At 41.2% G+C, this 12500-nt stretch overlaps 1 protein-coding gene across 1 annotated transcript in view; it reads right to left on the bottom strand.

The window, feature by feature from the left end:
* Positions 1-754: 754 nt before the first annotated feature.
* LOC306733906 (centrosomal protein of 85 kDa-like) overlaps positions 755-12500 on the bottom strand; it is a gene marked incomplete at both ends in the record, with an annotated part of 13016 nt that continues 1270 nt past the window's right edge. The window contains 10 exon segments of the mRNA XM_079215217.1: positions 755-946; positions 3190-3297; positions 4582-4699; positions 6061-6197; positions 6316-6324; positions 6326-6469; positions 6746-6898; positions 6991-7107; positions 8899-9722; positions 11288-11430. Of these exon segments, the coding sequence (XP_079071343.1) occupies positions 755-946; positions 3190-3297; positions 4582-4699; positions 6061-6197; positions 6316-6324; positions 6326-6469; positions 6746-6898; positions 6991-7107; positions 8899-9722; positions 11288-11430 (1945 nt within the window).

Here is a 12500-nt window from a genome sequence, read left to right as displayed (position 1 = left end):
ATCTCTCACTGATTTGACAAGAAAGCTTATCGAAAGGTCGATTCAGGAATGAGGAAGACGGGTAACAACTGGGATGTAGTTTAAAGACTTGTACTCTTACAGCCAACACTGAAAATACTATATTGTTGTGCTTTATGACTTATAACCAAGCAGTACAATATTTTGCTACGACGTGGCACTAGTTACTTTAACAGAAGAATGGACCAGATTGGTGACAAATCTCTATGTATGCACATATGCAGACTTTGAAGTGCTTTCTCATTGAAGAAATAGTCTGACATTTGGAGAAATGTGCTTTTTTGCTTTCTTGTGAGATGGGATAACCGATAGTCCTCTCTGTGTGTTCAGTGCGGTGATGGTTAGGATGTGCTTAGCTCTTAACATGCTACATCTCTTAACTAATTTACTTAACTAATGAACCTATTCATTAACATTTCCTCCCCATGTTTCTCTTCACTTAATGTGTTTAGAAATTGATACAGTGATACCTTTTACCTTTCAGTGCACAGGGAATCTAAATCTGTGTGAAAATGATTTAATAATGAAAATCAGAAAGACATCCATGAGTGTTCAGATCTTTCGGCATTGAGTCAACGTTTAATTGGACATGATTCATAGGCTTTGATGCTCCACAGTTGCCCTTCACTCAGACATAACGTAACTCAGATCATCGAAATGAAGAGACAGTTATGCCTTTGTCCCTCTTTACCGTTACTCAAAGCTCTGCATAAAGATGTATGTGTGTATGCGTGTATTACCACATACATTTCATGCCCAGTAGCAGCGACAGGTTGGGCTCTTTCCCTTGTGCTCTCTGAGCCAATATGCTGCAGAGAGCCTGGAGGTCCAGTAGACACAGGGACATCTCTTTCAGCAGCCGCCCTACCTCAGGCATTCCCGCATCGGACCGGGGAAGCACCAACAGTCCTTCATACACCTGCTGCTGCTTTTCAGGGGGAAACAAAAAGGCACATATTTTAGATGCAAGCAGCAGGAAACCCGACCCTCAGGGATACACCAGTCCAAAGTTCCTTCTCCAGATATATTGTGTTGATCTTATATAAGTGCTACCTTTTTTATAGTCTCCATATCTCTCTATCTCTGTATGCAATCATCCCTCTGTAAGTAACAAGCTTTGTGTAATTACAAATCATCATCAGTGGACCTATGAAAAAGACTTATGACACAATGACTCTACGTGCTCATGTGATATTTGCACGTATTAAAATTAGGTACATGCAGACATTTGGCAAAAAATGTACCCCTTTCTATGAAAATGAGTCGGGGTGTCCCCAACTCAGAATATACAAAGTATATTCGGATTGGCAAAATCACCTATATTCATATATGTAATTAGCTGTTCAGAATAATGGACTATCTATGTTGTGTGTGTGTGTGTGTGTGTGTGTGTGTGTGTGTGTGTGTGTGTGTGTGTGTGTGTGTGTGTGTGTGTGTGTGTGTGTGTGTGTGTGTGTGTGTGTTGTGTGTGTAGTTTAGTTGCGGCGGTGTCTGATTGGTAGACAGAGAGACGCGGTTGTTTTTTTTGATTTATGATGATGATTTATGGTGTTGTCAGCAGCCCCAATCCATTCTTTGTGAATTTGCCTTTGAGTGTGCAGGAAAAATAATTATATATTAAAATAATGTTGAAAAAACAAAACAAAAAAAGGTAGGAATCACTGATGATGTTAGGAAGCTAGGCTAACTAGTTTCATTAAAGCATGACGCATCCTCCCAAATGTTGATTGTTGTGAAGAGACCACTAAAGCTACTACTACTACTAATTTCATATACAGTGGGAAAACTGTGAAAATGACAATTAGGATAAAGCGTTTACGTTTATTTAAAATAGGCCACGCCTGTAAGTCTTTTAAAACGTGGCAAAGTTGGTTTTGATTGGATGAATGAAATGTGCTGGATCATTTTTGTCCAAAGAAATAAAAATGGGGCAAACCTTTTGAAGCCCATATGACTGGAAAACAATGGAGAGAAAGAGGGAATATATCCATCTTGGAGAAGGAAAGCAGGAAAACTAATTTTGCTAATTATTTTGGTTTAGTAAATGGCAAACTGGTGGTGTAACCCAAACATCAAGTGCTAGGCCATAGTAGAATGACATGGGCTGTATTTTTGACCTCCCTACAGTTACAGTAAGACACAATCCTGCTGAAATGCCAGAAATGAAAAAAAAAACACACACAAAGTATTTAGTAACTGGAAAAATTGCAACAGTGATCGCTGGTTTATAGATTTACAACCAACGCTACAGCAGTCACAGGACTGATGAAAGCTGTTAATATCAAATCCATTTAGTGCTACAATTATCAGAATGGTACATACATAAATGTGTTAAAAAGGGCTACTGCACAAGTAGGCCTGTGTTTTCAAGTTACTTTCAAGTAATTCAAGAGAGAAGTTCATAATTACACCATCTGAACAGAGACTACATTATATGCAAACATACACAACACAGTGTCCTCTTTTAAAACTATGTTAAAGACTCATTTTTATAAAATGGTTTTTTATTTGTTTTCTTCGTTGAAATTCATTGATTTATTCTTAAGATTTTAATTCATTACCAATGTCTCTATTTCTTGTCCGCATTGAACTTTCTAATTTGTAATTGCCCTGTGTACTTTATGTCTGTGAAGCACTTTGCTTTTGTTAAAACTTATTAAAGGTTTCTGTGAACATTATTATCATGATTAGGCCTATGTCCATTTTCACAAGTGTATTTTCCTTGGTTTTGGGTTAACCAATTACACCTTATGGGTCATACATAAAGATGGGGTGAGCCACACATCTTCACTAAGGTAACTGTTCTGATCCCTTCTGATCTTTTGGGCCAGCTGTTTCCTTCTCTACACACTGCCTGGTTAAGAATACCTGAAGCACGCTGGCCATGGGTCTAGTTCACTACTTCACAGCATATAGAAAGTAGGAGATTTCACTGCATAGGTGTTTCTATATGTGACACATACTGTATGGTCTTTAAGAGTTGGTGTGGTTCAATACAGACACAAAGTTCAGTTCAGATCAGTTTGGATTGTGCTAAAATTCTAGAAGACATCTGAACTACCTAAGCTTAGTCCCTAGTACTGTCAGTAACCATGTCCACCCTCAGCTCATAATATATTTTACAGCAAGGTTGATAGAAAAAACGGAAGTTAACACTTCCAGCACTGATACCTGAGGGACGGCTCTAGATGGGGAGGCCAGGCTGTCGTCCTCTTCTAGCGGATGAGCCTGTTGTCGATGAGAAAGGTCTCCTCTCTTTTGCAGTCTTGTACTGGTGGCCTAAGAAAGCACAGAATGTGACAGGTAAGCCTTTATTCTTGTTCTATAATTTCATAAATACAACAAACTATAGTTTTTGTATATATAATATGACTATATATAAAACTTTATAAGCTGTGATACCAAATAGCTTTTGCGGCTCCAGACACATTTTCTTGGGTGGGAAAAAGGGCAAAATGGCTCTTTGGATAGGAAAGGTTGCTGACCCCTGACCTAGCATGATCATGGACATTGACCTCCCAGAGCCCAAACAGACGCGCACCATGACCCTCCGTAATATCAAGTCCATCTACCCCTCATCCCTGTCAGCTTGTCTCGCTGAAAAACTCTCCTCCCTCCAGCCCTTGTTTAGCCCCTCCCCTACAGACCTGGTCCACCTCTACAATAGCACTGTCCCTCTCAAAACCAGAACTGTTTCTTTCAACCACAATGGCCCCTGGTTCACACCTCCAACCTGGGACCTGGACCCCATCCCTTCCACTTTAGTCATGGACCTCCACCCGCTCCTCCTCTCTGTCATCAGCTCTTTCCTGTCTACTGGCTCCGCCCCCCTCGCTCTCAAACTTACCTCAGTCACACCCATCCTCAAAAAGACTGGCCTGGATCCTGACATCCTCAACAACTACAGACCCATCTCCAATCTGCCTTTTCTGTCTAAAATACTGGAACATAATGTTGCCGACCAACTCAAAACCCACCTGGACTGCAACCAACTGTATGAACCATTTCAATCCGGATTCAGATCTCATCACAGCACAGAAACAGCCCTTATCAAAGTCACCCAATGACCACCTCAACATCCTCATCCTACTGGACCTCAGTGCAGCCTTTTGACAGCATCACCACTCCATCCTCCTCTCCCGCCTTGAGTCCTCCCTTCACATTACTGGCACAGCCCTCTCCTGGTTCAAGTCATACCTCTCCGACTGCCAAGTTCATTATCATCAATACATCCAAGTCTGACAGACCCAGTCCCTCAAGGCGTCCCCCAAGGTTCAGTACTCGGCCCCCTCCTCTTCCTCCTCTACTTGCTCCCCCTTGGCAACATCCTGCGCCACCACAGTCTACACTACACTTCTTTTTTTCTGTGGAGCCCAAAGTTGTGAAGCTCTCCGAGTGTGTGCATTTGTTTGTTACTCTACCGTTAGCAGCACGGTCAGTCTATCAATCCGTTCATTCTGATTCTCAATTAGCTGGTAGGGAGAAGAAATAACATGTTAATGAATTTTGACTTATTTGTGTATGTGTGCATGCATTTGTGCATGTGTGTGTTTAGGATGTTACCCTGCTGCTGTGGTCTTGTTGTTCCAGGAGTTGAGTGTTTTCCACCTCCAGCAGCTTCTGTTCCTGCATGGGCAACCTCACGCCATCGTCCAAACAGTGCTGCACCTTCTGCTGCAGGCTTTACCAAGACAAGATGTGTGGTTACAAAGAGAGACAGACAGACACGTACAAGAGAACATGTTGAGAGCAGTTTTGTCATCTAATGGAGAAGGAGTTTGTTAAAAATGTATGCAAAATAATTTTAAGGCCGAACAGCATGTAAATCTACATTAAATAGACCGGTAGAGTTAATTCTGGTAATCCAACAAGTTGCTTGAGATGTATGTTCAGATCCTGGCCTCTCCTTCCTAGATATATAGATGTCTGTTTTATGCTGATGATCTGGTTAATACTGTCTCCAACTGAATACGGACTACAACAACAGTTGGACATAGTAGAACATTTCAGAACTGGGCCCTGGCAGTAAATATGAAAAAACCTTGTCATCCTTTCAAAAGCTCTCCAGATGTCAGAAGAACAAATACCAGTTTCGCATAAATAACCATATGACTAAATATAGTTTGAGTTATGCCTACCTTGGTTTAACCATAACAGCATCAGGGAGTTTGAACATGGCAGTGAATACAGCTTGAAGAGCTTTAAATGCAAAATATGTGGTAGTGTCATCCTGCCCATTGCGCTGTACAGTAGTGAACTATGGAGTCATAGCTAAACCTGTTGGGACAAACATCCAACATAATCTTTACATGCAGAATTCTGCAGTTACATTTGACTCAGAAACACAAATAAATGCACGTGGAGCAGAATTAGACAGAGGCCCACTGATACTGAACATGTTTGACCTTGAATCCACCTTGAATCCACGAGACCCTCCTCCACTCCAAAGCCCTCCAAACCCAAAAGCTGAGCCCAGAAAATAGTTCCCTATGTCGACTGTTCAACATTCAATTAAATATACATATTTTTTCAATTCAGCTATTTAATCCCATATTTCAATTTTAATAGTTGAAGGTTTAAGTTTAAATGGTGTCTGTAGCTGAACGTATACAGCACTTTGAGGCTTTCAGAATTGGAGAACTTTAAGAGGATTTGAAGATTGTCTTTATAAAGCTCTAATATTTATTGTTTTATATAAAGCTTAATGATTCAAAAAGTTTAAAAGTTAGAATATATAATATTTTGGCCCATTATAATACATGGTATTGTAACGGACTGGGTGACATGTAATGTTAATCTGTTATGTTAAGAGTGTTAATGTGTTTACAGGAAGAAGTTGTAAAGCTAAGATTAATGGTTATTGCCTTTACTTAGTTTCAGGATGTCACTACCTGTCGAATACCTGTGATGACTGACTCCTTATGAATAAAGTTTGCATCTCTTTTGATTGGATAACACATTAAATTGGATAATTTTCTGGTTTTGCGTTTGTCCAAATCCGTTTTCCACCTTAAATCAGTCAAGACCAAATGGTTGATGTACCTTTGTACCGATGCAATCAACTCTTTCTCCCTCATGGCCTGCATCTCCGTCATCAGAGCGGATCCTTCTTCTAAGCTCTTTTGTAATCCAGATGCTGTTTTTTTCAGATGCTTGGCTTTCTGCTGTACCTCCTCCTGCTGAGCACACACACAGACTTGTTTTAATCCTCGTGTATAAAATGCACCTGCGGTTACATGGCAGACACTATGTAGCCACAGCCTGTGTGTGTGTGTGTGTGTGTGTGTGTGTGTGTACCTGCTGGGCATTGCGCCTGCACCTCGTCCAGCGTTGGCAGGTCAGAAAGGTATTTCTCCAGTGTCTCTATACGTTGCTGTTTTTCTTGGTTCTGTTCGCTCTCTCGCTGACACTTCTTTTTCAGACTGCTGATGTAGCGATCTCTTGTCTTTATCTGTGAAAAAAACACCGCATATGACTATTACACTGATGTAGAAAATAGTTAATTTTATATTAGTTCAAATCAGTTGTCATATTTAGTAAATTAAATTATTAAAAAGAGGCGAATGACAAAAACACTGTAGTTTGCCCTTTAAATGGTAAAGTGGTCTATATTTGTTTCCCGGTGGTTGTGTGTAGGATCAGAAGGACTAGTTTCTCTGTTCACCATTTTTGTTTCACTTTCTCTTGCTATACATGATTGAGAATTAATCACCAATCTTTGCTATACCTTTTCCTCTAGTTTTCTGATTTCCTCTGTATATTTTTGTGTGACTTGCTTGAAGAAATCGCTCAAATAAAGAACGTCCAGTTCAGCCACAGCAAGCTTCCTCCTGAGTTCTTCATCAGACGGCTGTTTGCATGGAGTTCTCATTGCTGATTCCTATTGCACAACCAGAATGTATTATGGAAAAAAAAAAAATCACATTTTGAATTTGGATATTCATTCATCACACAGATGTGGCTGAGTGTTACCGTAGTGGTTTGACAGTGTGGGCTCTGCAGGACCTGCTGTGCTCTGAGCTCATTCTCTCTGATCCGGGCATGGAGCTGCCAGATCTGATGCTTTTGTCTGAAACACAGAATGTCTTCCTGTAAATGCAACATATCTGAGAGCATCATACAGCAGAAATATGAATGAAGACAGAATGAGCAAGCTAAACCAGGCGGGGCAAAACATTACACAATGCACAAATACACATTGACATAATGTAAAGACATTAGTATATAATTCTTAGAATGTACACCCTGTAAGAATAAAGTTGTTTTTTGTATTGAAAGTAGTCATAATAATGCTCAGTAATTGATTGTATACAATGCTAAATCTGTGCTTTTGGTCAATAATACTTTTTTAAAACAATTCTCATGGGCTATTTTCATATTGAAACCCCTATAACTTCTATATTCATATAATCACACAAATATCAACTTCAAATCGATCAGCTCTCAGAACATGAGAAGCAGGCTGCTGGGTGGTAAGAGAGGGAGGGAGGGAAGGAGGTGTCAGGTTGGGACGTCACTAGAATCTAACGCCTTCTGGACGCAGAGCAACATCATCGCTCAGTCCGAGCGTGAGGAGTGAACACCAAGAACGGACTAAAAAAACTAAGAAATATTTATCATACCATCCATATTTCAAAGCATGCAGAGCAGAAAAAGAGCCAATACCCTCCAATAATTAAAATGTATAAGCAAGCTATCACATTGGATCAATCCCTCTAATCTAGTCTAGTCAACCCCACTCCTACCAGTACAAGGCCCTGGAGTGCTGAGTTTAACACAGATAAGAGCAGCTAGTCCAAGAAAACAAAAAATATATCAAATGTTGGATAGAAACCACAAAATCATGAAGTAAATTGGAATTCTATTTGACCCTAAACCCATGGAGGCACAGTCCCTGACCTATGACAGGTCTAAGTAAAACATTGTACAGACTGAATGGACACAAACTGGCCACAGAAACAAGCCTTCACAGGCAGAACGGACGGCCCAGTGACGCCCGGCTGTGTTCGTGTTTTATTTTAAAGAAAGCTGGAGGCAGAATCCAACTTCTTGGTGAGACATGTAAGGATTTAAGAGAAGTTTTCTTTGAAAAAAGAAATAATATACCGTATGAATAACATATACCCCGAGTTTAACAGAGATCCTCAGAAACTGAAATGATATATGTGTGGTGAAAAATCAATGTGCAATAATAGCTACAAACTATATTGGCTGTTGTGACACATTAAGAGGTGCTACAAACTATGTATTAAATGTTTTCGATCGATGAAGCCCAATATTACTATTCAAGTCTCAGGTTTTACAGACAGAGTGATAGCTGAATCTTAGTAACGTGTCCAGCGCAGGTTGAATGCACTTCGGCAGGTCCTTTTATTACTGTAGCCTACGTCTAGTTCAGGGGTCAGCAACCTTTCGTATCCAAAGAGCCATTTTGACTTTTTTCCACCAAAAAAAAATTGTCTTTCTTTTTTTTTTTTGTCAAAGCCTCAGGGAGCCGCAACAGACGGGCTAAAGAGCCGCAGGTTGCCAACCCCTGATCTAGTTACAGAAATATCTGTATCGTCACTGTGCTGCATGTTCATTTATTATGGTAATCTAGTCACATCTCTCTTCTATGTGCTGACTCACTCCCCCTTCATCTCTTTGCATTACTCATACTCATAAGACTGGAGATGTAGGACTAGTATTTTTTAGTTTTACTGTAGTGGCCTACATTGCGTTCTGAGATATTTTTTAGCAACGTTCTGTACAACTGATCACAAATCAGAAGAAAGCTAGAAAAAGCTTGACCAATTCTTAATAACCCGGCCTAGTGGTCTCAAGATCGGACTCAAAACAGAGAATGGACTGGAGTTCTACGGCCTTAAATTTTCCTCTCACCTCATTCCGCCCTGGTTCTGGCTGATGTTCCTGTTGACATGACAACGAACCATCTCCACCACACCCATCTACTTTTGGCCTGTACTCCATCTGCTCAGTTAGCCACATCTGGATCCGAATTGCAGGCTGAAACGGGGAGACTCTGTCAGTCTTATGACCCAGTGGTGAGTCTGCTTGTTTGGGTATGCCGAGGCCATAAACATGTGCACCACCCTGAGCCACATTAGCTTCTGGTAAGGCACTATAGTTCATGTCCAAACTGTTGTGTTTTACCGATGAGGACAGAGCTGAGGACAGGGACAGGTCTGTTTCCAAACCATTGGATCTAGTGTTGTGATTGCATCGGTAGCAGGGCCCAGCACCAGGTGAGCGTTGCAGCAAGCTATGGCAGAGCAAGGAGGAAGATAAAGGTAAATAAAGGTCCACATTTGAACCAAGGGTTTCCTTTCTGTACCCATATAGCAGACCTCGGTCCAGGGAGCCTTGTGAATCTGAGATGTACTGATTGCCTGATGTCCAAATGGAGCTCTTATCAGCCCCAGAGGACAACTTGGTGAGAGAGGACGACCTCCGGATGGGCTGATGGTCCTTCATGTCCAAACAGCTTGTTGCACCCAGGGGAGACATGGCTGGTGTAAGCAGTTGGCAAGACCTGCTCCAGTGACCAGTGCTGCTGGGGCAGGCTGGCATTCTGAAACTGGTGTCAGGTGAGGAGGATGGGGACACCTTGACATGAACAATAGGGATGGCACTATCATCCTGGCCCACGGGATGCTGGGACAGCGGCTGGAAGGACAGATGTGTGGCACTGGAACTGGAGTCATCTGTAAGACATACAGAATGTTAAAGACTTATGTCATACTACATCATCATCATCAAAACAATCATATAAGTAAACTTTAATATTTCAGCATCTTACTGAAGGCTTTCATTAGTGGCCATAAAACTACCTTGAACAAAATAGGATTTCCATCAATCCAAAATGCAGAAACTCAGAACTGGCTGAAGGTATATTAGTGTCACCAAGTGGTATTATTGTTAAGGTTGCTGCTGTTAAGACAACCAGATAACTCTAGCAGGGCATGGGCAACATTTGACAGGTTTTTCTACCTCGTTGTTGGTGTATAATGGTTTGCTGGCTATGTATGATTGCAATTGTGTGCAGCACTATTGCTGAAGCAAATTTCCCCCATTGGAGACAACATAGTATATATTTCAAAGAAAAAAGGTTCCACTGCCAGGCAGCAACCTCTGGTTTCAGTGCCTTGCATTCTCTCTACTGGCCATCAGGGGACAACTCCTCTGGCTAGTCTCATAGCGCTAACGTTTACCGTTAACATAGCGTTTGCTTTACGAGCATTAGCTGGCCCACGAAACATCAAAACCCTCATGGGCTGGCATTATGAGCATCTTACATTTGTTTGGAACTAATTGGATGTCGATGTGATTCACCTCTAAAAGAAGCAAACCAAAGTATACCGACTTTAACTTCCTGCTACCAGTAGGTGGCCCTATTTTAAATGGGGATGTAGATGTCTTCAGACCTGGAGTCTCATCAAACATGTGAAATTTGGAAAGGATCTGATCATGTGGAGTCGAGTTACATTAGTTTATTTGTTCACGGCGAAGGATCGAAATTCGCAGAGCCGCCACATCGCCGACCTAAAATGAATTCTTACAATCTTCACAATTAAACATTGTGAACAAGCTTTTTATAACTTTTGATGACATTAATCCAATAATGATGAAGAGAAAATTTGGGAATTTGTTTTTGAAAAGATTCAAAATGGCGAAAAATGTTGGGAAGCGGAGTTTAGGGGTCTCATTTTGTAGAGCAGACAACTCTGACATGCGTGTTAAATTTCTAGTGAATTGGTCATAGGGGGTGAGGGGTGTGGCCTATCAAAGTAAAACAAAACTTGGAAAAAATATAAATTTTTGAGCATGATAAAAACCAATTAATTTGGCAGATGAAGAAGAAACCCTACAGTTTCAATAGGGCCTTGGCGGCCCGACGTTGTCGGTGCTCTGCATTTTATAATGGAAATAACATATGACTGTGACAGAATTTGAGTAGTAGCCTATATTAATAGTAAGCTCTACGTTTCTGACTATTAAAGTAATGCAACGACAATAATGCTTTCAACCCAATAGGCCTGACTTTGAGAAGTATTATACTAGTTTGAATATGTAGGCCGGTCCAATATAAATCAATTTGGCTCACATTAAGGCCAGTGTTTTTAAAAATAATAACAAAAACTTCAGTAGGCTAAGACAAGCTCACACTTGCACACTCGTGCCTAAGCAACAGACTTCATCATACATCTGGATACCTCAAACCTTTTGGAAAGAGAAAAACAATGCAGAAAAAATAGACAGGACATCATACCTTCCAGGCTGTCGGAGCAGTAAGTGCCAATGCCAGTATCCCCACTGTCAGACACTGTGCTGTGTCGGCGCCCACCACAGATACTGGTCCCAGGCAGGGGCGGTTTTGGGCACGGGCGAACCGGACAGCCGCCCGGGGCGGCACTTTTTCATGACATGTGGGGGGCGGCACGACCACAAATATTTATTTATTGAGATATATAATCAGGGCCGCGAAGCGGTTTTCCATTATCTATGTTATCACTGTGTGGGGAATTGGCTAATTGGCGCCCACTGCAGCTGTCTGAAATCAAAGCAGCTTTTCCAGAGGTCAACCTTTCTGCGAAAAAGGGGAAATATGTGTCCGTCATCACGTCTCATGACAGAATTCAGTCAGTGCTTCCTTTTTTAAATGAAGATGTTCTCGACTCCCTTCCTGATGATGCAGAAGAAGTGAAGAGTCTGAACTAGAACTGATGGAGATGCAGTGATGATTCTCTAAAGAACCAGCATCAGCTTCTCTCCCTACCTGACTTCTACCGAGGCTTGGAAAAGGCCAAATTTCCTTTGATGCGATTTTTTAAATATAATATAAAAAAAATAACTGCACAGACTCATTTGAATGAATGAGAGGGCTGTGTTTGGTTTAAAGCGTGCCTTAAATCGGTCCTGGGTGCTTGCTTATTCATGCTGACCTTAGCTGATCTGACCTGCAAACTGTATGAACACCAAAGTAAATAAAGATGACAGCAGAAATGTTTCGAGCACTGCACCCGTTTAGTGCCTGCACGCTTGTGACCACCAAAACTGCAAAACTATGCTGGTCACACGTGAAAGGAGTCCAGACTTGCATTTGTGTCAACATAGTTAAAAGCTAACATTAGCATACAAACAGGCTAAAAAGGACAATGACAGCGTTCTGATGTCTAGCAGGTATTAAATGTACCATGTTCAACATATTAATTAGCATGTTGGCGTATTAGGATTAGGTTATTAGCTCTTGTCTGCGCCATCTATTTTGAAGGGCACTGTCATTGCATCCTGTGTGTGCGACGGTTTGGTTGAAAGAAATCCAAACAGCAGACACACTTTTCTCCAGCACAGCATTATGCTGGAGGTATGGTTGTGCAAGACTAATGCAAGACTAATTTGCACGTAAGACAAAGTACAACTAACACTGACAAAATATCATTGGTTTCTCAGCCTCTGGAACATGAACATCTTATTGGCAGTTG

This window comes from Taurulus bubalis (assembly GCF_910589615.1).
Source record: "Taurulus bubalis genome assembly, chromosome: 3".
Classification (NCBI taxonomy): Eukaryota; Metazoa; Chordata; class Actinopteri; order Perciformes; family Cottidae; genus Taurulus; species Taurulus bubalis.
This window is presented reverse-complemented; position numbering and strand designations above follow the sequence as displayed.